Below are 24,584 nucleotides of genomic sequence, written 5' to 3' on the forward strand. Positions count from 1 at the left end.
GGTTCCGGCTTTTAAAACTGCCACTGCGGGGGAACGTCGTTCCACCCCGCCTGACTGTTCCGCAATGCGTGTAGCGATATGACACGCATGCGTCCTGGCGGGGTTCTTCACGTAGTCACTCACGTGACTCCGAAGTAAAATTTCAGTTTGATTACAACTGAGTCAGCTTGACAATGGTCACCATCTCGAGAGACGGTTCAAAATATATTTCGGAAAATAAATAATATGATTACAGTATGTGCGTTTTGTGGAAGGTAGACACAAAATGCTGGAGTAACTCAGCAGGACAGGCAGCATCTCTGAAGAGAAGGGATGGGTGATGTTTCAGGTCGAGACCTTTCTTCAGACTGATGTCGGGGGAGTGGGCAGGACAGAGACATATTTTTGTGGTTGAATTAAGACAGAGAGATCACAAAGCTCGTGGTATTCTTACAGGAACCACTTATTGAAAAAGCAGCCTTCAAAAATGAAAGCATATGCACATTTCTCATAAAGAAACATCCAAAGGAATGATTTCCTGGTTATTCCACATGCATACTATTACAAAATAGAATGGGTGGAAAGAAAATGACAATGCAGAATATTTTCTGAGAGTGTTTGTGGAAAGGATACAATCCAGAAAAAAAGTTCCTTTTGAGGCCTATAAGAATCTTCAAGAGCAAAGTAAAGAATTGGAATACTACTTATCTTCTATACTTTATGTTATTTTTGTGGTTGAAAAATACAGATGGTTAGCCTGTTTCCTTTCATTTATCACGTTATTTCAATTAGCTATTTATGTAGGAGTTTTATTTCAGAAAACATATGACAGAAATCAAATGTTGAGACAAATTCAGGAAAAACAAGATCATGGTCAAGATCATAGCCATAAATCACCAACAACATTTTCTGTAGCACTGCTAAACCTCCTCTTCTTCTAAAGACATAAAACAGCACGGTATAGGAACAAGCCATTTGGCCCACAATATCTGTTCCGACCGTGATGCCAATTTAAACTGTGTATCTGTCTGCACATGGTCTGCGTTCCTCCATTCCCTGCTGATCATGTGTCCGTCTCAAGGCCTCATATCTGTTTCCACCACCTCTAGCAGCAAGTTTCAGGCACCTATCACTCTGTGCATTAAAACACCTTGAACATCTCATTTAAACCTTTCCCCTCTGGAACTATGCCCTCCAGTACGTGACAATTCCACCTTAGGGAAAGTGCGATTAGCTACATTCCAGGTGAATGGGATTAGGAGGGAGAGATAGATCAGCCATGGTTGAATGACGGAGTAGACTTTATGGGCCGAATGGCCTAATTCTGCTCCTATCACATGATCTTACAAAGACTAATTATCTACCCTATCTGTGTCTCTCATTATGAATTTCTATCAGGTAGACCCTCACCATCCCACTACCAGGGGGACAGGCAGCATCTCGGGAGAGAAGGATCCCGTGTACATCAATGCTCGAAAAGCTTGTGCCATTCACTGTATACTTTCCTCTTACATTAGACCTCCCAATATACAACACTTCAAACTATCAGGCATTTATCTGCCCATGTCTAGGAAGGAACTGCAGATGCTGGTTTAAACTGAAGATAGAACCAAGAAGCTGGAGTAACTCTGCGGGGCAGTCAGCATCTCTGGAGAGGAGGAATGGGTGACGTTTCGGGTCGAGACCCTTCTTCAGACTTCAGATTTATCTGGTCATATTTCCAACTGTCCATATCCTGATGAATACTTTGATAACATTCCTCACTATTCACAACCCCGCCAATTTTTGTGTTCAACGCAAATTGAAGAAAAGGAACTGAAATATCTTGATGTATTTGCTACATGGTTCCAATCACACCCTACTATATGCAAAATGAGCAAACATACACGTGCCAGCAGAATATTTCATCAAGAGCAGAGTCCTGATGTAACAGTGTCCGAACATCTATATTGCCCAGTGGGGTAATATACTCCAGCTGTACTTTAACCATCTGATATTCTACACTTTCAAGTTGGAAAGGGTGCAGAGATTTACAAGGATGTTGCCAGGACTAGAGGGTCTGAGCTGTAGGGAGAGGTTGCGCAGGCTGGGTCTCTACTCCTTGGAGCACAGGAGGGTGAGGGAGGGGGGGGGGGGGGATCTGATAGAGCTGTGCAAAATCATGAGAGGAATAGATTAGGTAGACATACAGAGTCTCTTGCCCAGAGTAGGGCGATCGTGAACCAGAGGACATAGCTTTAAGGTGAAGGGGGGAAATTTAATAGGAATCCGAAGGGTAATTTTTTCACACAAAGGGTGGTGGGTGTATGGAACAAGCTGCTGGAGGGGGTAGTTGAGACAGTGACTATTGCAACATTTAAGAAGCAATTAGACAGATTCAAGAGGGGTATGGGCCAAATGCAGGCACGTGGGACTAGTGAAGTTGGGGCTTGTAGGCCGGTGAGGGCAAGTTGGGCTGAAGGACCTGTTTCCACACTGTATGACTCTATGACTGCCATGAACAATGGTTGGAGCCCTAATCCTACTGCAGTTCAAATTGGTTAATTCAGCAATACAGCAAAGATTTAAATGACTACTACCTATTTTGCCATAGTAGTGGGACTCTTGTTCATCCTAACCTGCTTGACCATCCTCTATACAATAAAGAAAAAGATGCATGGAACTGCAGATGCTGGAATTCAGGTTAAAAAAGTGCCCCAATCTGAAATATCATCTGTACAATCCCTCCATTGATGTTGCCTGGCCCACTGAGTTGCTTCAGCACTTTGCTTTGCTCCATAAAATTATCCCTCCAATGTTTCATTGGTACATTATGGTCATGTGTACACAAGTACAGTGAAATTCTTCATTGCAGGAAACAATTTCATGAATCTTCTTTGAACTGAACCCAAGACAAATATATTTCTCCTTAAACAAGAAGTCAATAAACAATAGACAATAGGTGCAGGAGTAGGCCATTTGGCCCTACGAGCCAGCACCGCCATTCAAGGTGATCATGGCTGATCATCCCCAATCAGTACCCCATTCCTGCCTTCTCCCCATATCCCCTGACTCTGCTATTTTTAAGAGCTCTATCTAGTTCTCTCTTGAAAGCATCCAGAGAACCTGCCTCCACCGCCCTCTGAGGCAGAGAATTCCACAGACTCACCACTCTCTGTGAGAAAAAGTGTTTCCTCATCTCCGTTCTAAATGGCTTACTCCTTATTCTTAAACTGTGGCCCCTGTTTCTGGACTCCCCCAACATCGGGAACATGTTTCCTGCCTCTAGCGTGTCCAAGCCCTTAACTATCTTATATGTTTCAATGAGATACCCTCTCATCCTTCTAAACTCCAGAGTGTACAAGCCCAGCTGCTCCATTCTCTCAGCATACGACAGTCCCGCCATCCCGGGAATTAACCTTGTAAACCTACGCTGCACTCCCTCAATAGCAAGAATGTCCATCCTCAAATTAGGGGACCAAAACTGCACACAATACTCCAGGTGTGGTCTCACTAGGGCTCTGTACAACTGTACAAGTCCAAAGCTATAAGGTCACAAATCCTTGAAGTGTGTCAACCACATTTCTGTACTATTGTATTCCATTTGCATGACTTGCTGTGCTGCATGTGGACTTTGTAGATAGATATCTAGATCTTCCTGAACACCACAGTTCATTCATTCAAACAATACTCTGATTTTCCAAAATCTTTGATTAGAAGTGGATAGCAGATTTCTCCTCATCGTATTCACCTACTATTATGCCCAAATAGTTGGCCTAAATCATTTTGCTGACACTCCATCAACCTTCTATCTGTGAGGACTTCCCAATTGTTGGCACCAATAGACCATATTAACCCAGCAAGGTTCCAGTAATTCTCCTTCAATTCAACAGAAATCTGTACCTGTTGAGGCAAGTCTGAGAGCTAAAGGCAATGCCATTCATCATTAGCTGGCAAGCCAAAGAACACTGTCTCGTTATGCTTTAAGTTTGCAGCAAATTACTCCAGTATTCCAAGTGTCTTGGTCTGGGTGCACTTGAGGTATACTTTAATGATACAAATCCTATTAGGCATGAATGTACACGGCATTAAATTCTGCTCTTATTTTGCTAAATGAGCTGCCAAGGTCCATGTCTGGTTTTACTCAGAGTAGGTGACTTTTATTGTGCCATCTGCAGAAATGAGGACACCACTCCTGTGGTGACACGTCATCTAACTGCTCCCCTCCAGTGCAAAAAATGTACCATAAAGACAGTCGGGATCCTACCCAGGTCCAATCTGATGCAAAATTAAAGTGGCACTCTCATATCTTGAGCCAACATTTTATTGAATCCAACTTCAATGAGGCCCTCCATTGCATGTATTTAAGAGTACTTAATCCAAGCTGCAGTTGATTTAAACACTTATCCAATGCAAACACTGCTGCCAGGACTGTCTAAAAGTTTAACATTTACAATGGCTTGGACAGGGCCTTTGCTTAAACACGGCACAAATAAAATCCCAGCCAGGATAGACTCACCCTCTTGAAATTCAGGCAATCGCAAGGCTATGTCATCACGGAATCTAGAGGGGTCGGTACGATACTTGGAATTGCTCAGATCTGGCACTGACATAGCATATAAAGGGCAACTCAGCAATAGATTTGAACACAAAGGAAAATATTGGTGAAGTGTGTATAATAGGAACAGAAAAAAAAATGTAAGACGACATTTGTGTGCTGAAATACTGGCGCAGATCAATTGGCCTGAACAGGTTGTTAAAGGAAAGAGTACACATAAAAGGCATCCATTCGAAACAGACTACATTTCTAAAAGCAAAGCCCAAAAGCAGGTGCTAACTTTAAAACAAATACTCTCAATAGTTCAGACAGCATTTGTGAAGCGAGAAGAATGAAGAGGAAAATAAAGTTAATATTTCAAGCCTTTCATCAGAACTGCGAAAAGTTAGAAATGAAACAAGGGGAGATTGAGTGGTGTGCTGTGGTGGTGCCAGCTGAAATAGGGTGGGAAAAAATGGCAAACAGCTAAAGATGCGAGTGGGATCTCAAAAGGTCACAAAATCTGAGATGCAATATTTTTCTATGCTCTTCCTGAATGGTGAAAGAGAGAGATAAGGGACTGAAATTGTTGGATTGATTGTAGACTACTGAAGGCCAAGATCGGCAAACTATAGGATGAGGTTCTGTTCCTTGAGCTTACGTTAAGCTTTGTTAAGATGGTGAAGACCAAAGACAGATGTCAGAGGTTTAAAGTCATCTACGACTGAGCTTACAGTGGTCACTCGGTTTACAGTTGGCTTTTGCAGTGTGTAGGGCACCAGATTGCAAGCACAGAATATTCATTCATTCATTCATCATCATTGAAAACATTGGCGACGCAGTGGTGCTGGTTTCCAATGGGAACGGTGACGGACGCACCACACATCTCTGTCCTCCAGTTCCTGCGGACTTCCGCCACTGGATGTATAGGATTTTGGTGTGTGCGTGCTTTATCATCATTCCTTACAATGCTATGTACGACAGTGATCGCTGCTTCTACTGAAGTGTGGATGGCCGTTGGTTCGCTAGAAGCTCATCCGCCCTTTGACAGGTCTTGTTTATGGTCCTGCTGGGGGTCCACAGCCCCCTCCTCACCTGGCAAACCAGGTGGGGGAGACGGTTTAGTCGCCGACTATCTGACCATGGAGCAGGTAGCACGGGATTACATGGTACCCGTGGCAGGGGGGGGATCTCCCCCCGACCTGACAGAATACTAAAATGGGAGTAACACAAGTTAATTTGTTGCTTCACCTCGAAGGAGGTTTGGGTCCCGGGGCAAGAAGCATGGAGGAGTAAAACAACAATTACTCCATCTCTTGTGGTTGCATGGGGAGGGGGGTTAATAATTAGGGACCTGTGCAATGGTGAATAGGACCATGGGCTACTCTGTTTATTGCGCTCTGAAAGTGGCAACAGGTAAATTGGGGGTAGGGGGAGAGAGGCATGTTTGGCTTCAGAGATTAGGATGCAGAATATACAAGTTTGGATGGAAAGCTGCACCTTTGCAAAATACTGATTAAACTATTAGAGAGGGGGATCTCATGAGTCATTCTGAGGCTTTGCCCTCTGATCCTAGACTCTCCAATTCCTTTCCGCTCAACATTGAATCCAACAAACTCAGAGGTGCAGCAATTTCAGTCCCTTATCTCTCACTTGCACTATACAGGATGAGGTTAGAAAAATTAAATAAGGGATGTTTAAAAACATAAATTGTGGGAGATCAGAGACTTTTTAGATTTTAAAGACTACATCAGTGAATTAGACAGGCGAGCATTATGACGACAATAGACAATAGACCATAGGAGCAGGAGTAGGCATTCGGCCCTTCGAGCCAGCCAGCCAGATTCAATGTGATCATGGCTGATTATCCACAATCAGTACCCGTTCCTGCCTTCTCCCCATATCCCCTGACTCCGCTATTCATAAGAGCTCTATCTAACTCTCTCTTGAAAGCATCCAGAGAACCAGCCCCCACCGTCGTCAGAGGCAGAGAATTCCACACACTCACAACTCTCTGTGTGAAAACTCTCTCATCCTTCTGAATTCCAGAGTGTACAAGCCCAGCCGCTCCAATCTATCAACATATGACAGTCCCGCCATCCAGAGAATCAACCCCGTGACCTACGCTGCACTCCCCCAATACCAAGGATGTCCTTCCTCAAGTTTGGAGACAAAAAGTGCACACAATACTCCAGGTGTGGTCTCACTAGGGCCATGTACAACTGCAGGTGGACCTCTTTGCTCCTATACTCAACTTCTCTTGTTATGAAGGCCAACATGCCATTAGCTTTCTTCACTGCCTGCTGTACCTGCATGCCCACTTTCAGTGACAAGGACCCCCAGATCCCGTTGTACTTCCCCTCCTCCCAACTCAACACCATTTAGATAATAATCTGCCTTCCTGTTTTTGCTACCAAAGTGGATAACCTCACATTTATCTGCATTCAACTTCATCTGCCATGCATCTGCCCACTCCCCCAACCTGTCCAAGTCACCCTGCATTCTCATAGCATCCTCCTCACAGTTCACACTGCCACCCAGCTTTGTGTCATCTGCAAATTTGCTAATGTTACTTTGATTCCCTTCATCCAAATCATTAATATATATTGTAAATAGCTGCGGTCCCAGCACCGAGCCTTGCGGTACCCCACTAGTCACTGCCTGCCATTCTGAAAGGGACCCGTTAATTCCTACCCTTTGTTTCCTGTCTGCCAACCAATGTTCTATCCATGACAGCATTCTACCCCCAATACCATGTGCTCTAATTTTGCCCACTAATCTCCTATGTGGGGCCTTATCAAATTCTTTCTGAAAGTCCAGGTACACTACATCCACTGGCTCTCCCTTGTCCATTATCCTGGTTACATCCTCAAAAAATTCTAGAAGATTCGTCAAGCTCTGCATAAATTCATGCTGACAGACCGATCCTGTTACTGCTATCTAAATGTGCCGCTATTTCATTTTTAATTATTGACACCATTATCTTCACCACCACTGATGTCACTGGTCTATAATTCTTTGTTTTCTCTCTGCCGCCCTTCTTAAAGTGTGGGACAACATTAGTTACCCTCCAATCCACAGGAACTGATGCAGAATGTATAGAACATTGGAAAATGATCACCAATGTGTCCACAATTTCTAGAGCCACTTCTTTAAGTACCCTGGGATGCAGACCATCGGGCCCTGGGGATTTATCAGTCTTCTGTCCCATCAGTCTACTCAACACCATTTCCTGCCTAATGTGAATCTCCTTCAGTTCCTCTGCCACCTTTTCTCTCCGTGTTGCCTTTTTAGTTATCTTCTGTTGTTCTTTAAAAGTTACCCAATCCTCTGGCTTCCCGCTCATCTTTGCTATGTTATATTTCTTCCCTTTTATTTTATACTGTCCCTGACGTCCCTTGTCAGCCACGGTCACCCCTTACTCCCGTTGGAATCTTTCTTCCTCTTTGGAATGAACCGATGATGCAACTTCTGTATTATTCCCAGAAATACCAGCCATTGGTGTTCCACTGTCAACCCTGCTTAGAAACATAGAAATTAGGTGCAGGAGTAGGCCATTCGGCCCTTCGAGCCTGCACCGCCATTCAATATGATCATGGCTGATCATCCAACTCAGTATCCCGTACCTGCCTTCTCTCCATACCCTCTGATCCCCTTAGCTACAAGGGCCACATCTAACTCCCTCTTAAATATAGCCAATGAACTGGCCTCGACTACCCTCTGTGGCAGGGAGTTCCAGAGATTCACCACTCTCTGTGTGAAAAAAGTTCTTCTCATCTCAGTTTTAAAGGATTTCCCCCTTATCCTTAAGCTGTGACCCCTTGTCCTGGACTTCCCCAACATCGGGAGCAATCTTCCTGCATCTAGCCTGTCCAACCCCTTAAGAATTTTGTAAGTTTCTATAAGATCCCCTCTCAATCTCCTAAATTCTAGAGAGTATAAACCAAGTCTATCCAGTCTTTCTTCATAAGACAGTCCTGACATCCCAGGAATCAGTCTGCTAGGGTATCTTTCCAGTCAACTTTGTCCAACTCCTCCCTCATGGCTCCATCGTCCTCTTTGCTCAACTGTAATATCGACAATTCCGATTTACCCTTCTCCCTCTCAAATTGTACATTAAAGCTTATCAGTTTGAATACAAATGTCTAATCAGTTTGAATACAAATGTCTAATACATTGAATCTTTGCTAGCCCTAGATACTAGGTTAACATCTAATGCAAAATGATAGCGTAAGTAATGATAGATTTAAATTTGCATCAAGAATTATTTGCATCAAGTATGATATGCCTGATCAGGAGGCAATATGATTGGTTTTTCAATGTATCTTGGTATATGAGACAAGATAATAATAATAAAAGCAATACCAATAATTTGATTAAGAAGGAACTGCAGATGCTGGAAAATCGAAGGTACACAAGAATGCTGGAGAAACTCAGCGGGTGCAGCAGCATCTATGGAGCGAAGGAGATAGGCAACACCAATAATTTGATGTTTGTTGACTTAGCTCTGAATTGTGATTTTTTACTGTGACGGTGGATCACTAATATTCTTAAGGAGGCTACAATTGAATCGTTTTTGAAAAGTCTCTGTAAACACACTTGTTTCCACCTCAATTCCCACCTTGGGTCAATAAGCCACAGGAATTTTACCATCTGTGTTGAGGTTATAGAAGCCACCTTTGAAAACGCTGCCAGCATTTTTGTGAGTCAGATGTGTTTATTGCGCATTTGCGCTAATAATGGTTCAAGTTTACCTACATAAATTGTTTGTTGCATGTGGAACCAGTTTATCATTTTTTTTACAACTCAGATTTTGCTGAAGGTAAAAATGAAAGCTCCATCATTTCTGATGTTGGCAAAGTTTTTGGATGTGCCTCTTCTGAGGAGCAATAAATTCTTCCTCTCTCAGTGCAAAGGAATCTCTGATGCCTATAATTAAAATGCAGATGTTGGATCATTCAAAATGGTACCAAATGAATTACGAGAGAGAAAAAAAAAAAAACCCCATGCTAAGAAGGAAGCATTAAAAATCCCTTTGTTTATTGGTGTTCACTTTGGGTTTTATTTTAACTGAGGGATGCATTAAGGTTATCAATAAAGGGCATTTTTATAAGTATAATTTGTACAAGTAATTGGTTAAGGCTGTTACTGTTACAAAATTGTTTCCAGGTGCGCAAAGAAAACTTGACAAAACTTTTAAAATCAAAACTTCAAGCGAATCGTTGGATTATAGTTAAGGGGCTGTCCCACTGCGGTGACCTAATCTGCGAATTTAAAAGAGTTTGCCCTTGACTCAAACTCGCAGCATGGTTGGCACGTGGTCCTAGGAGGTCCTAGGAGGTCCTATGAGGTCACTGGAACTCTCCTTCATGCTCGAGGGAAGTTCCCGTATACTTGCGGCCTCAGCTAGGTCGCGGAAATATTTTCAGCATGTTGATAAATTTTCCCCGAGTAAAAATTGGTCGGCAAGGTTCTTTTTAACACATAGTGCAGTGGAGTGGGGTCGCTATGTAGTTACAGGCGGGGGCGTGTGCGTGTGCGTGTGCGTGTGCGTGTGCGCGCGCGTGTGCGTGTGCGCGCGCGTGTGCGTGTGCACGCGCACACATCGAGCTTGAAGGTCGAAGACACTCTTCTGAACTTGCGAATTAGGTCGCTGCAGTGGGACAGCCCCTTTAACTTTGCTTCCATGCCTTTCTATAATGCTCCATTCTTAGGGACTGCTTCCATGTTTTCACAAAGTTTTTTTCTGAACTATTTCATCTGTTGTTTAGTGTAATTTATTCATGACATGTGGCATCACCATTAGGAGCTACAAATTAAGATTGAAGAATTCGGAATTCGCTCATTGCCAAGGGTTCAGCGTGGCATAGGTTAACTATTTCCTGCTATTTGGCCAGAGTGGGGTTTAAAGCCCAAAGTCAAGCAGTTCTATCCTGTAGCATTTGAAAGATTAAAGCCCAGGCTGTAGTTTTTTCCAAGTCAAAAAACAATATCCTTAAAATGGCACTGTTAAAGAAATTGACCATTGCTTAAGCTCACTGCAAAATCCTGCGATAAGATTTTATTTAAAAAAAATTAAGATTAATTAGATCAAAACTGATTGAAGAGTGTGATATGCAACAACAAAGTGATGAAGATTCATCTACTGGAAATGTTAACACTGTTCTTCTCTCCATAATTGCTGCTTGAATTGCTGACCAGTTTGTTTTTAATTTCTAACTAAAGAGCGTAATTTTCCCAGCAAAAAGAACAGCAGGAGAAACAGTAAACATAGAAACATAGAAAATAGGTGCAGGAGTCGGCCATTCGGCCCTTCCTGTACAAACCACCAGAGCAATGGAAAGGAAGTTAAACACAATGTTAATGCACTGTCTTCACACAGAATTCTCTTGAAAACTTGTTGTGGTTTCAAACATTGCTAAAGGAGTAGTTTCTGTCAGAAAGATCACAATAAGCACAAATAAATAGTGAGAAGTGAAAAATAAACATTGCCACAATCTTTCAATAGCTAATCATATGGAAATATAGCAGCCATTTGTTATCAGAATAAATGTAACAAAGTGGTAAAATATTATTTTTGACTTGACCTTTGCTGTGCTTGTTATGCTATTCTATACTGTGAAGTCACAGAACAGTATTTCAAAATGGAATAGGCAAAACTGATCAATATTATCATCGTAACATTAAAATGTTTTTGTTCTATTATCAAAAGAAATGTGACATCCTAGTATTGACACTGGAGTGAATGCATCATATCTAAGACGAGTACCATAATGTCACAGAAATGGTGGGACAATATTGTTTGGGTCATTGTCCCAGTACATCAAACGTCAGATGTGACCAAAGCACCAAGATTCTTAATTCAAAATCTTAATTAAAACATTTAAAAGACTAGGTGATGTTCTTAAAAGGCACAGCCAAGCCTCCTCTCCCAACGTCTCATAGCAAACATTATTTCCTTACCGTGTACCTATACACTGTAAATGGCTCGATTGTAATTATGTATTGACTTTCTGCTGACTGGATAACACGCAACAAAAGATTTTCACTGTACCTCAGTACACGTGACAATAAACCATATAACAATTACAGCACGGAAACAGGCCATCTCGGCCCTTCTAGTCCGTGCCGAACACTTATTTTCCCCTAGTCCCATCTACCTGCACTCAGACCATAACCCTCCATTCCTTTCCCGTCCATATACCTATCCAATTTATTTTTAAATGATAAAATCGAACCTGTCTCCACCACTTCCACTGGAGGCTCATTCCACACAGCTACCACTCTCTGAGTAAAGAAGTTCCCCCTCATGTTACCCCTAAACTTCTGTCCCTTAATTCTCAAGTCATGTCCTCATGTTTGAATCTTCCCTACTCTCAATGGGACTAAGAGAGGATTGAACTGAACTGAACTGGAGAAAATCCTCAAGAGAGTGGCCTCAGGTCCAAATGGGCATTGGAATGGTAACTTACTGTCATAGGCTGTGCCCAGCAATTGCAGTCCATGTGTGTATTGCAGTGAACAAGTGTAATGCACAAAGGTTTGCACCATCCCCTCGTGCCTCTGATGTGGAGATCAGATTCCACTTACAAGGGCGATACATAGATACATAGACAATAGGTGCAGGAGTAGGCCATTCGGCCCTTCGAGCCAGCACCGCCATTCAATGTGATCATGGCTGATCATCCACAATCAGTACCTCGTCCTGCCTTCTCCCCATATTCCTTGATTCTGCTAGCCCTAAGAGCTCTTTCTAATTTTGAATGCATCCCGTGAGTCGACCTCCATTGCCTGAGGCCTGAGGCAGAGAATTCCACAAATTCGCACCTTTGTGTGAAAACGTTTTTCCTCATCTCAGTTCTAAATGGCCTACACCTTATTCTTAAACTGTGGCACCTGGTTCCGGACTCCCCCAACATCGGAAACATTTTTTATGCATCTAGCGTGTCCAATCCCTTAATAATTTTATGTGTTTCTATAAGATAACCTCTCATCCTTCTAATTTCCAGTGAATATAAGCCCAGTAGCTCCATACTTTCATCCTATGACAGTCCCGTCATCCCAGGGATTAACCTCGTGAACCTACGCTGCACTCCCTCTATAGCAAGAATGTCCTTCCTCAAATTAGGAGAACAAAACAGCACACAATATTCCAGGTGTGGTCTCACCAGGGGCCTGTACAACTGCAGAGGGACCTTTTTGCTCCAAAACTCAACTCCTCTCGTTATGTAGGCCAACATGTCATTAGCTTTCTTTACTGCCTGCTGTACGTGCATGCTTACTTTCAGTGACTGATGAACAAGGACACCCTGGTCTTGTTGAACTTCCCCTTTTCCTAACCTGACACCATTCAGATAATAATCTGCCTTCCCGTTCTTGCCACCAAAGTGGATAACACCACATTTATCCACATTATACTGCAACTGCCATGCATCTGCCCAGTCACCCAAGCTGTCCAAGTCACCCTGCATCCTCCTAGCATCCTCTTCACAATTCACACTGCCACCCAGCTTTGTGTCATCTGCAGATTTACTAATGTTGCTTTTAATTCTTTAATCTAAACATAGAAACATAGAAAATAGGTGCAGGCCCTTCGAGCCTGCACCGCCATTCAATATGATCATGGCTGATCATCCAACTCAGTATCGTGTACCTGCCTTCTCTCCATACCCCCTGAACCCTTTAGCCACAAGGGCCACATCTAACTCCCTCTTAAATATAGCCAATGAACTGGCCTCAACTACCTTCTGTGGCAGAGAATTCCAGAGATTCACCACTCTGTGTGAGAAATGTTTTCCTCATCTCGGTCCTGAAAGATTTCCCCCTTATCCTTAAACTGTAATGTATATTGTAAATAACTGCAGTCCCAGCACCGAGCCTTGCCGCACCCCACTAGTCTCTGCCTGCCATTCTGAAAGGGACCCGTTAATCCTTTTTCTTTGGTTCCTATCTGCCAACCAATTTTCTATCCATGTCAATAACCTACCACCAATACCATGTGCTCTAATTTTGCCCATTAATCTTCTGTGCGAGACCTTATCAAAGATTTTCTGAAAGTCCAGGAACACTCCATCCACTGGGTCTCTCTTGTCCATTTTACTTGTTACATCCTCAAGAAATTCCAGAAGATTTGTCAAGCATGATTTCCCCTTCGTAAGTCCCTAGTTGAATTCCCTGCTGATGTGATTTGACTCAGCAATGAAAACAAATGGGATTTACTTACATCACCAGCATTTCCAGGCAAATATTCCACAGTATAATTTCCAGGCAAATATTAGATGAGTGTATGGTATGCTCGCCTTCATTCATTGAGGAGTCAGGAAGCAACTCTATAAGACTACAGTTAAGTTGCATTTGGAGTATTGAGTGCAAATCTGGTCATCCCATTGCAGAAAGGATGTGGAGGCTTAAAAGAAGGTGCAGAAGAGGTTTAGCAGAAAGCTTCATGTGTTAGGTACAAGGAGATGTTAGCTAAACTGGGATTGTTTTCAAGTTCAAGTTCAAGTTCAAGTGAGTTTATTGTCATGTGTCCCTGTATAAGACAATGAAATTCTTGCTTTGCTTAAGCATACAGAACATAGTAGGCATTTACTACAAAACAGATAAGTGTGTCCATATACCATGATATAAAAATATACACACATGAATAAATAAACTGATTGTTTTCTCTAGAACACTACAGGTTGAGGGGAGAACTGATGGAAGTATATATAATTATGAGAAATACAGAGAGTGTGGACAGCCATAACCTTTTCTACAGATGGAAATGTCTAAGACGACAGGCATAGCTTTTGAGAGGGGCATTTAACCAACACATTGTGCACATTAACAATGTGCACAATGCAGTTGTACAGGGTCTTGGTGAGACCACACCTGGAGTATTGCATACAGTTTTGGTCTCCTAATCTGAGGAAAGACATTCTTGCCATAGAGGGAGTACAGAGAAGGTTCACCAGACTGATTCCTGGGATGGCAGGACTTTCATATGAAGAAAGACTGGATAGACTCGGCTTGTACTAGCTAGAATTTAGAAGATTGAGGGGGGACATAGAAACATAGAAAATAGGTGCAGGAGTAGGCCATTCGGCCTTTCGAGCCTGCACCGTCATTCAATATGATCATGGCTGATCATCCAACTCAGTATCCTGTACCTGCCCTCTCTCCATACCCCCTGATCCCTCTAGCCACAAGGGCCACATCTAACTCCCTCTTAAATATAGCCAATTAACTGGCCTCAACTACCTTCTGTGGCAGAGAATTCCAGAGATTCACCACTCTCTGTGTGAAAAATGTTTTTCTCATCTCAGTCCTAATAGATTTCCCCTTTATCCTTAAACTGTGACCCCTTGTTCTGGACTTCCCCAACATCGGGAACATACTTCCTGCATCTAGCCTGTCCAACCCCTTAAGAATTTTGTAAGTTTCTACAAGATTCCCCCTCAATCTTCTAAATTCTAGCGAGTTTTTTTGTCATGCTGGCAAAAACGTCCCGACTTACCTGATGCCCCGAGTACCTACGGCTGGCATCACGAGCTGCTACGATATATCTACGGACTCCTAATGCCTCCTACGGACTCGCTACAGACATTCTCTGAGTTTGAATTAAGGGGAAAACTCGGGAGAATTTGTGAGTAATTCGGGAAAGTGGGACAGGCCCTTTAGTTTTATTACATCTTTCTCTTTCAATCCAACACTTTCCTTCGCTTTGATTTTACCACTATACCTTTTTTGAAAAGGAATTCACATGGGGTAATTTATTCTCTGTTTTTTTTTGTTTATTTCACAGTCCCACGTTTGTTTTGCTAAAGAGGTAAACATCTGGTCTTATTGGTCACCAAGGTCTCCAATCCTCGAGTGAACATGGGCTAATTCACCTTTCTTCTCAGATTTTTCTATTCATTTCTCAGTCCCACATCTCTTTTGTTAAAGAGGAAAACATCTGCTCTTATTAGCCACCACGGTCTCAAATTCACCGGTGGACATGTCTACAAATTGGGTCAATCTGTTTAGCTGGCACCTACCTATGTGAATATGACTCTCATAAACATTGGTTCATAACAAAGAGGATTGCCTGGAGATTTTAATGCATTCAAATGGATGAGCTGCTGGTCATCATAATACCAGGAGTGGACTAGGACAATACAGGAACAGGCCCTTGAGCCCATAATGTCTATTTGAAACACAATGCAGTTAACTATTCTCAGCTGTCCACATGGGATCCATATCCACGAGCCTACCCAAAAGCCTCTTAAATGCCACTTTCGTCTATTTGCCTCCACGACCACCCCTGCCAGCGCATTCCATGTACCATAGAAACATAGAAAATAGGTGCAGGAGTAGAGGCCATTCGGCCCTTCGAGCCTGCACCGCCATTCAATATGATCATGGCTGATCATCCAACTCAGTATCCTGTACCTGCCTTCTCTCCATACCGCCTGATCCCTTTAGCCACAAGGGCCACATCTAACTCCCTCTTAAATATAGCCAATGAACTGGCCTCAACTACCTTCTGTGGCAGAGAATTCCACAGATTCACCACTCTAGAAATGGATAGGCGGAGATGAAGGTTGTGTTGCTAAGTGGATCAAGTACAAGCTTTCAGGAGAGAAATGGGGAGTGGACTGTGATATAGTGTCAGTTGAATAGAGGTCTTAGTGGCTTGACTTTGATGAGAGATAGAGTCATAGGTTCATACAGCGTGAAAATATGCCCTTCCGCCCAACTTGCCCTCACCGCCCAACATGCCCCATCTACAGTCCCACCTTTTCGTGCTGGCCCATATATCCCTCTAAACCTGGCCTATCCAAGTACCTGTCCAAATGTTTCTTAAACATGTGATAGTACCTGTCTCAACTACATCCTCTGACAGCTTGTTCCATACATCCACCACCCTTTGTGTTCAAAGGTTACCTGTCAGGTTCCTATTAAATCTTTTCCTCCTCACCTTAAACCCATGTCCTCTGGTTCTCAATCCCCCTACTCTTGGCAAAAGACTGTGCATTTACCTAATCTATTCCTCTCATGATTTTGAATACCTCTATAAGGTCACACCTCATCCTCCTGCGCTCCAAGGAATAAAGTCCTAGCCTGCTTAACTGCTCCATATAGCTCCGGCCCTTAGGTCTTGGTAACATCCACATAAATCTTCTCAGCACCCGTTCCAGCTTGACAACCTCTTTACTATAACATGGTGACCAAAACTGAACACAATACCCCCCTCCTATTCCGAATCCGATCTTTCTGTCCTGGGCCTCCAGCGAGTCCCACCGCAAATTGGAGGAACAGCACCTCATATTTCACTTGGGTAATTTACGTCCCAGCGATATGAACATTGACTTCTCCAATTTGAGATAGTCCTTGCTTTCTCCTTCCTTCACCTCCCCAGCTTTCCCACAGCCTACTGTCTCCGCCTCTTCCTTTCTTCCCCCCCTCCGCCTGACATCAGCCTGAAGAAGGCTCTCGACCAGAAACGTTGCCTATTCCTTTGCTCCATAGATGCTGCCTCACCCACTGTTTTTCTCCAGTTTTTTTGTCTACCTACAAGTGTGGCTCTGGAATGGATATGGGATATGTTACAGGAATCTAAATTCAAGTAATGGTTTTAAACCTCATTGTCCTGTGATTGCCCAGTAATGATTATCTCAGGGTAGAAACAAGGAGCTGCAAATGCTGGTTTATTAAAAAAAAGACAGTGTTGGAGGGCCTGTTGGTGCTGGTGCATGGCAGACAGTTTAGAACATAGGGTACGGAAGGAGAACTGGGGCAAGAATTGGGAATTGAGTGTAAGTACCTGAAATCCTGGTTGGGTCCAAACTGAAATCCCTGTAATTCAGAGTAATGTGGCCTAAATTCCACCGCATGCCTTAAAGGGAATGACCGATGGAAACACTATTATCTCATGCACTCCTGACATGGGAGTTGCATAACAAAGCAGTGTTCTCGCATCCAGTTCAACAAATAATAACAAAATTCAATTAGGTTTGCTTAAGCAGGAGATGCTAAACCAAGGCCTTGTCCATTATATCAAATGTTCATAAAGCCATGTGATAAGAGTAGAATTGGGCCCTTTGGCCCATCAAGTCTACTCTGCCATTCAATTATGGCTGATCTATCTTCCCTTCTTAACCCCATTCTCCTGCTTTCTCCCCATAACCTCTGACACCTGTACTAATCAGGAATCTACCTATCCCTGCCTTAAAAATATCCACTGACTTGGCCTCCACAGCCTTTTGTGGCAAAGAATTCCACAGATTCACCACCCTCTGACGAAAGCATGACCACAAACAAGCCCATCACATAGAAGAAAGAAGGGAATTATCCTCTTGTCCTGCCATCTATTTCAGAAGCAATCAGTGGATTTAGCATGCTGTTGACCCTGGGAGCCTGCAGTGTACAGATTGGTCTTTGCATTTCTGTGTACAATAAGGACTACACTTCAAAAATCTTCAGCAGCTGCAAAGTGCTTTTGAAAGAGCCATGGGCAGTGGTAGAGAAATCCAAGACTTCCAGAAAGCTTTGTTTTTCTGGAAGAGGCATGTGCACATTTCAGACACATAGACAAAGAGTTCCAAAAATGTATATCCATGTCTCTATTTTTAAACAGATTTTTCAACAATGAATGCTTGGCAATGCAGCTCCAGTCTGGTGACTGCACATTGCATTAAAACGATACTTGCCTGAGAACAGGTGCTGTGAGGCTGTTTTATCATTGTTCAACCTTCCAGCACTGGAGATCATTCAGCCCATTATGCCTGTCCTAATCCCTTCAAAGGGTTATCCAATAAATCACTCTCCCTTGCTCAGTGGGAATATGTTCTACTCCCATTTTGAAAATGACTCCTATCTTTATTCACTTGCCTTATCTCCCCAACATCTTCCAGATTACAATCTCACCTCTGGGGTTTTTTCCCCCATTAACCTTAAATGTTATTATTCAATATCAATCAATATCAGTTTTATTCGTCACTTGCACCTAAAGTGCAAGTGAAATGAATTTGCCAGCAGCGATACAATGAAAAAGAATACACAAAAACACAATAAAAGTTTAACACAAACATCCACCACAGCATTCATCACTGTGGTGGATGGCACAACATTTGGCCAGTCCTCCTCCATTTTCCCCTGTGGCCGGGACCTCAACCCTCAGCAAACCCTGCTGCGGGCGTCCAGATGTGTAAACAAGGTAAAGTCCCGGTAAGTCCAGAATCGGTGCTTTCCTACCGGAGAACGTGGGCTGGTTATTCTGGTTATTCATTGTTACACAACAGTCTCCATCTTAACTTCTATCAGTCATACTGCACAGAAACAGGCCCTTCATACCAACTCATCCATTCCGACCAAGATGCCCCATCTAAGCTTGTGCCATTTGCCTGCGTTTGCTCGATATCTTTCCGAACCTTTCCTATCCACGTATCAGTCCAAGTGTCCTTTAAATGCTGTTATAGTATCTGACCTCAGCTATCTCCTCTGGCAGCTCGTTCCAAATACCCATAACTCCCACTGAGTTCCTTCTTAACCTTAACTGTTGTAAGCAGATTAATCACGCCGAGCTCTCATTCTTGCATGTCAATGAAATTCCACAATGCTAGTACAATTTAGTCAACCTCTCCCGCTCCCTTTCCAGTCCGTGGACATCCTTTCTAACATATGATGCCCAAAGTTGGTCACAATAGTCAAGCTGAGGCATAACCAGCAACATTATGAATATTAAAATAACATGTTCCTGCATTATACTTCTTTGGTATTCAGCAATGAATTGAAGCAGCATTCTTTCCTTGTCCAGGGAATGCGATGCCACACATACCAACAGTTTTATGCTGCACTTTATAAAGTGGCAATTACACGGGTATAAACAATGTCATCCTTTAACTCTGAGAATACATCTCCGACAAGATTATACACTGATCCAGTGACCGACTGGTGCAGCGGACTAGAAAATCTTCCTTTCACAATTGGGCTCAGGATTTAAATCCAGCCCAGATATGGGATCAATTCTTGTTGCCGAATGCCATTTAGGGTTAACTTTGGATGCATCTGGATAAATTCAAAACCCAGCGTTGACTGGACTGAAAGCAGCAAACATAACTGCTAGCTGCACAGCAGTGTTAGGAGGTGTGGTTCCTGAAGCTCTTAAGGCTGTGCATTTAAGATGGTTTTCTGAACCAAACTAAGCTTGGATGTGCACCAAACTATGTTTTTTTGGGCTTGTAAATTTGTGCTATGTAAATTCAGTGGATTAACAAGGCTCCAAAGTTTGGATTATGAGAAGAGATTGTTAGGCTAAGAGGTGATTTTATTGAATTATTGGAATCTTGAAGTACATTTATTGGAGATAAATAAAGAGGCAGAGATATAGTGGATGGGGAAAGATTGTTTCCAGTAATGGGAGAGTCTAGGACCAGAGGGAAAAGGTTGTACAGGTGCACAACCTTTTATCCGAAGATCCAAATAACGAAAACCTCCGAATAACGGCCATTTTTTCGGTCCTTGAAGAAAGGTCCTTGAAAACGTTCACCGAGGGCGGCCCGCAGAGGTGACAGCGGAACCTCCGGTCGGTCCTCGAAGAAAGGGGAACTAAATCCCCATTCATAAAAGAGAAGGTGAGGGTATATTGCGCGGGAGGTTTAATAATTGACAATATGCTGCTGCCTGCCCGCTGAGTTAAAAAGTTCCCACGGTAGACTCACGATCAAAGCCCCCGGCGGGCGCTAGCACGTCCGCGGCAATTTACAGCCGCGCCGGGCGTTGTAAGGCCCCCCTCCAGGTCATTCTCAACCCCGTAATTCGGGCGGGAGAAGTCGCCGCTGCCGGTGCCCCGCAAAGCAGTCTCCAACCGGGGACCCGCGAGCTCCCGGTTTCACCATCCACCGGAGTCGGGTCGCAGCAGCTCGCCCCCGCAGCTCTCCACGCTCCGAAGCTGGCTAGCTCCACGGAGGTAGGTCCGTAGCTCCACAGGCTCCACAGCTCCCACCGCCGCCCACCGACCCCCAGGCCCACTGCAAGCACAGAGATCCCAGAGACCCACAGCCAGCAGCAACTCCAGCCCAGCCCCGCTCCAACTCCAGAGGAACACGTAGGGGCAGAAGCTGATGGTGTGCAAGGTACGTCTTGTTCTTGGGGTGGCGGATGAGGGGGCGCAGCTCGGGCTGTGGGCAAACTGCCACTTGTCGCCGTAGCGGCCCATCGGGGAGCGGATTCCTTTGGAGGGGGAGGGGGAGGGGGGTATTGTGCTGTTTGATCGCCCCCTGCTATCCCAGGGACAGGGAGACACAGCGGCTTTTTAGACTGGTGGGCAATCACTTCCAAAGATCTGCCCACACAGTCAGTACACCTCTCCTACACTGCATTTCATACAAACATTTATTCTGCAAGAAAAAACGACATTGAAGACTCAAACTCGCGATCGAGTAACTGCCAGGATCAAGGCGCAAACTCGCGACCTTGCGGATATGAGCCGAGCACTCTACCACTGAGCCAGCCATTAAAATCTACGCTAAAAAATTTCCATTCCGAAGACCGACTAATTCTGAATTACGAAAAGTGTCTGGTCCCAAGGCTTTCGGATAAAAGGTTGTGCACCTGTACCTTCAAAACGGAGATGAAGACAAATTACTTTAGCCAGAGGGTGGTGAATCAGTGGAACTCATTGCCATAGACAGCTGTTGAGGGCATGTCATGGGGTATTTTTAAAATAGAGGTTGATAAATTCTTGTTTAGTCAGGGTGTCAGTTACGGAGAGGAGGCAGGGGAATGAGGTTGAGGGGGAAAAATAGAATTTTGTATTTCCGTCACAATTAAATGGCAGAGTTGACTCATTGCCTCACTTGCTGAATGGTCTAATTCTCTCCTCTTATGTCTTATGAGATTTAATTCGAGGACATGGCACCATGCAGTGGCAAGGAAATCAAAGAGATGCATTACACACGATGCAAAGTAATTTTAACGAACTTCTGACTTGGTATCTTATTCTGCTAGAAATGGATCCCAAACCATTTCTGTTCATTGCTCTTTAAAGTCTTCTGAAACGATCCTGAGTAAAATTTACCACTGTATCCATAGATCTCCAACCCATGTGGAACTTCATTTCCAAGAAGTAGACTACCTTTTAGTCCTACTACGATGCACCATGTTACATTTGTCAACGCTGAATTACAAACACATTCATCAAATCAGCTAACACCCAATTCAATTTTTATATCCCCTGAATCATCCTCAATTGAATCTTATGAGAGTCTATTACCTTGGTGACTGGCAGCTCTTTGGATTTAGTTTCAAAGAGATGTTCCAGCTTGGCTATGTCCACTTTCACAGGCTCCAGTAGGGTCCAAAGTGGGTCCTTGCATCGTCTGTGTTTTTTGAACTGCCAGTCAATTGGTCGGACTTCATTCCAGAAGAGCCTGATGGTTTTCTTTTTCTTCATGAACATTGGCTCACCCCTGGATGGGTGGTGCGACCCAAACTGTTGATACATACCCATCGGTGGAGGCGGGGGCACCCCCATGCCAGGTACTGGAAGCGGAGGTGGGCAATGCAGTGAAGGGGGTGGAGGAGGGAGGGGCAAGCCCATGAAAAAAAGTGGGGGAGGTGGTGGAGGAAGGATCGAGTCTCCAGAGCTAAGCAGAGTGTCCATGTCTAACACATCCACATCATCCTCCTCTTCCAGATCTGTGAAGTCTATGTCTTTGATTTTTAGTTCCCGTGGATTGGCCAATAGTTGATCCCAGATATAATCAGACTCCTTTTTGGGTGGTGCAGTCACTTTGTCCATGGTCTTAGTGGTTGTTTCACTGTCAGATAAAGCAAGTCCTTTGCTCAGCTCCCCGCTGTTAAACTTATTAGCAAAAGCTTTCACACTCCCTTGGTTCTCTAAATTGTCAATCTCCATTTTCTTCACATTGTCCTCATTGGCCTGCTTGTTGGCCTGTAGGATGGAGATCCGACTGGCCAGACTCGCAAGCGATTCTTGTTTCTCCTCCTCGTTCTTCCCAGGCTGTTTCTCCTCATCATCATCTCCACTTTTGTTCTGCGCATACAACATGTCCAACATGAACCGTTTGTTGTTGAGAATAGTGCTGCTCTGATCATTTACATTGACATCCTTAATGCTCTGCGTCCATTTACCTGTTGTCCAGAAAGAAGATAACAAGAGTTAGAATTTGGCACTGATAACGTTTATCTACAACTATACTAGAAACGTTACTATTGACTGCTCATAGAACATAGAAAATAGGTGCAGGAGTAGGCCATTCGGCCCTTCAAGCCTGCACCGCCATTCAATATGATCATGGCTGATCATCCAACTCAGTATCCTGTACCTGCCTTCTCTCCATACCCCCTGATCCCTTTAGCCACAAGGGCCACATCTAACTCCCTCTTAAATATATCCGATGAACTAGCCTCAACTACCTTCTGTGGTAGAGAATTCCAGAGATTCACCACTCTCTGTGTAAAAAATGTTTTTCTCATCTCGGTCCTAAAAGATTTCCCCCTTATCCTTAAACTGTGACCCCTTGTTCTGGACTTCCCCAACATCGGGAACAATCTTCCTGCATCTAGCCTGTCCAACCCCTTAAGAATTTTGTAAGTTTCTATAAGATCCCCCCTCAATCTTCTAAATTCTAGCGAGTACAAGCTGAGTCTATCCAACTTCTCCATGTAGCCGAAACCCTTTAAACCAGGCAGTATCCTGGTAAACGTCCTCTGCACCCTCTCCATAATCTCCACATCTTCCCTGTAACGGGGCAACCAGAACCAGGTGCAATGCTCCAAATGCGGCCTAATCAAAGTCTTGAGTTCTTTACTCTTATATTCAATCCCCCTAGCAATGAAGGCAAGCATACCTTAGGCAGGTTCACTTTAAAAATAGGTGGTGGAGAAGGCATACCTTAGGCCTTCTCCACCACCTATTTTTAAAGTGAATATAAAAAGCCGCCATTGCCTTGCCGTTTGCAAAAATCATCGTGTAACGTAACAGAATAAATTATTGGAATGCTTATCTTTCTACTTCCTAACATTGCAATCCATTTTTTTTAACCAACCACTAAACCTGTTTTAAGAAAACACTTTCACATTCCATCACACTCTAAAAACAACATTATAGTGAAATAGCTCAACTGTTCAGAATTATCTAGCACGTTCACATTATTCCACTCTGATCCACAATCTGTAGCCTGAGTGACAGAACATTTTTCACTTCCAAATTAGTGTTGTGCTCCATCGACGTCAATGTGGTTTGATGCTGGTGCAAAAACGGATCCAACATGATATGAAACTGAATTGAACAGCAAGATACACATCCCTACACATTCCTCTTGGAGTAATACAGAAGGAAACAGGCCCTTCGGCCCAACTTGTCCACACTGGCCAACATGTCCCAGTGACACTAGTCCCACCTGCCCCATATCTCTCCAAACCTGTCCTCTTCATGTACCTCTTCTGGCCAGGAGCTCTCTTTCTGCAACATAGGTGCAGTTGCATTTACACATCACTTCCAAAATATGTCATAAAAAACTGCAAAAAGTGGAGGGCAATATCATGACATTCTGTGTTACTTTCCTGCTCTGCAGGGCCAGACAAGAACCTGGTGCTTGTCAACATAGCATAATGCCTTTACTTGATGCAACACAGAAGGCCATTCAAACCTTTGGACCAGTGGCAGCTCTTGAACAGAATTCACTGTTGCTATCCATCCTACCCTTTTTCAATGACCCCTAAACGTTTTCCTGTCACATATTATTAGAATTCTCCTTTGAATCTTTTAATTGAATGCCAATCATCGTTCAAGGTGGCATTTCACCTTATGTCGCCCTGTATTTATTTCACCCAACTGAGGCCTTTACAATTGGAAAGACTTCTCCCTATTATATCATTTCAAAACAAATTATTTTTGAGCATTTCATAGATTATATATTTGCTTATATGATCCCCATCATATCTCACCTTAATCAATGTTCCAAGTATACCCTTAATGGTGTCAATTTCTCCTTATAACTGAGGATCCATATCCCTTATAACATCTTCCCCTGTACCACTCTAAAGCCTCCTTAAATATGCTGTACAATTGCACACAGCCAGTTTTATTACAGTACAA

At 43.5% G+C, this 24,584-nt stretch overlaps 1 protein-coding gene across 17 annotated transcripts in view; it reads right to left on the bottom strand.

The window, feature by feature from the left end:
- fhod3 (formin homology 2 domain containing 3) overlaps window positions 1–24,584 on the bottom strand; it is a 637,022-nt gene that overhangs the window by 66,596 nt on the left and 545,842 nt on the right. For all 17 annotated transcript variants that reach the window (XM_033016429.1, XM_033016409.1, XM_033016394.1 and 14 more), the window contains one exon: window positions 21,735–22,615. In XM_033016429.1, coding sequence (XP_032872320.1) covers window positions 21,735–22,615 — 881 coding nt within the window. The remainder of the gene's footprint in view (window positions 1–21,734; window positions 22,616–24,584) is intronic.

The sequence above is a fragment of the Amblyraja radiata genome, chromosome 2 (assembly GCF_010909765.2).
Source record: "Amblyraja radiata isolate CabotCenter1 chromosome 2, sAmbRad1.1.pri, whole genome shotgun sequence".
Lineage (NCBI taxonomy): Eukaryota > Metazoa > Chordata > Chondrichthyes > Rajiformes > Rajidae > Amblyraja > Amblyraja radiata.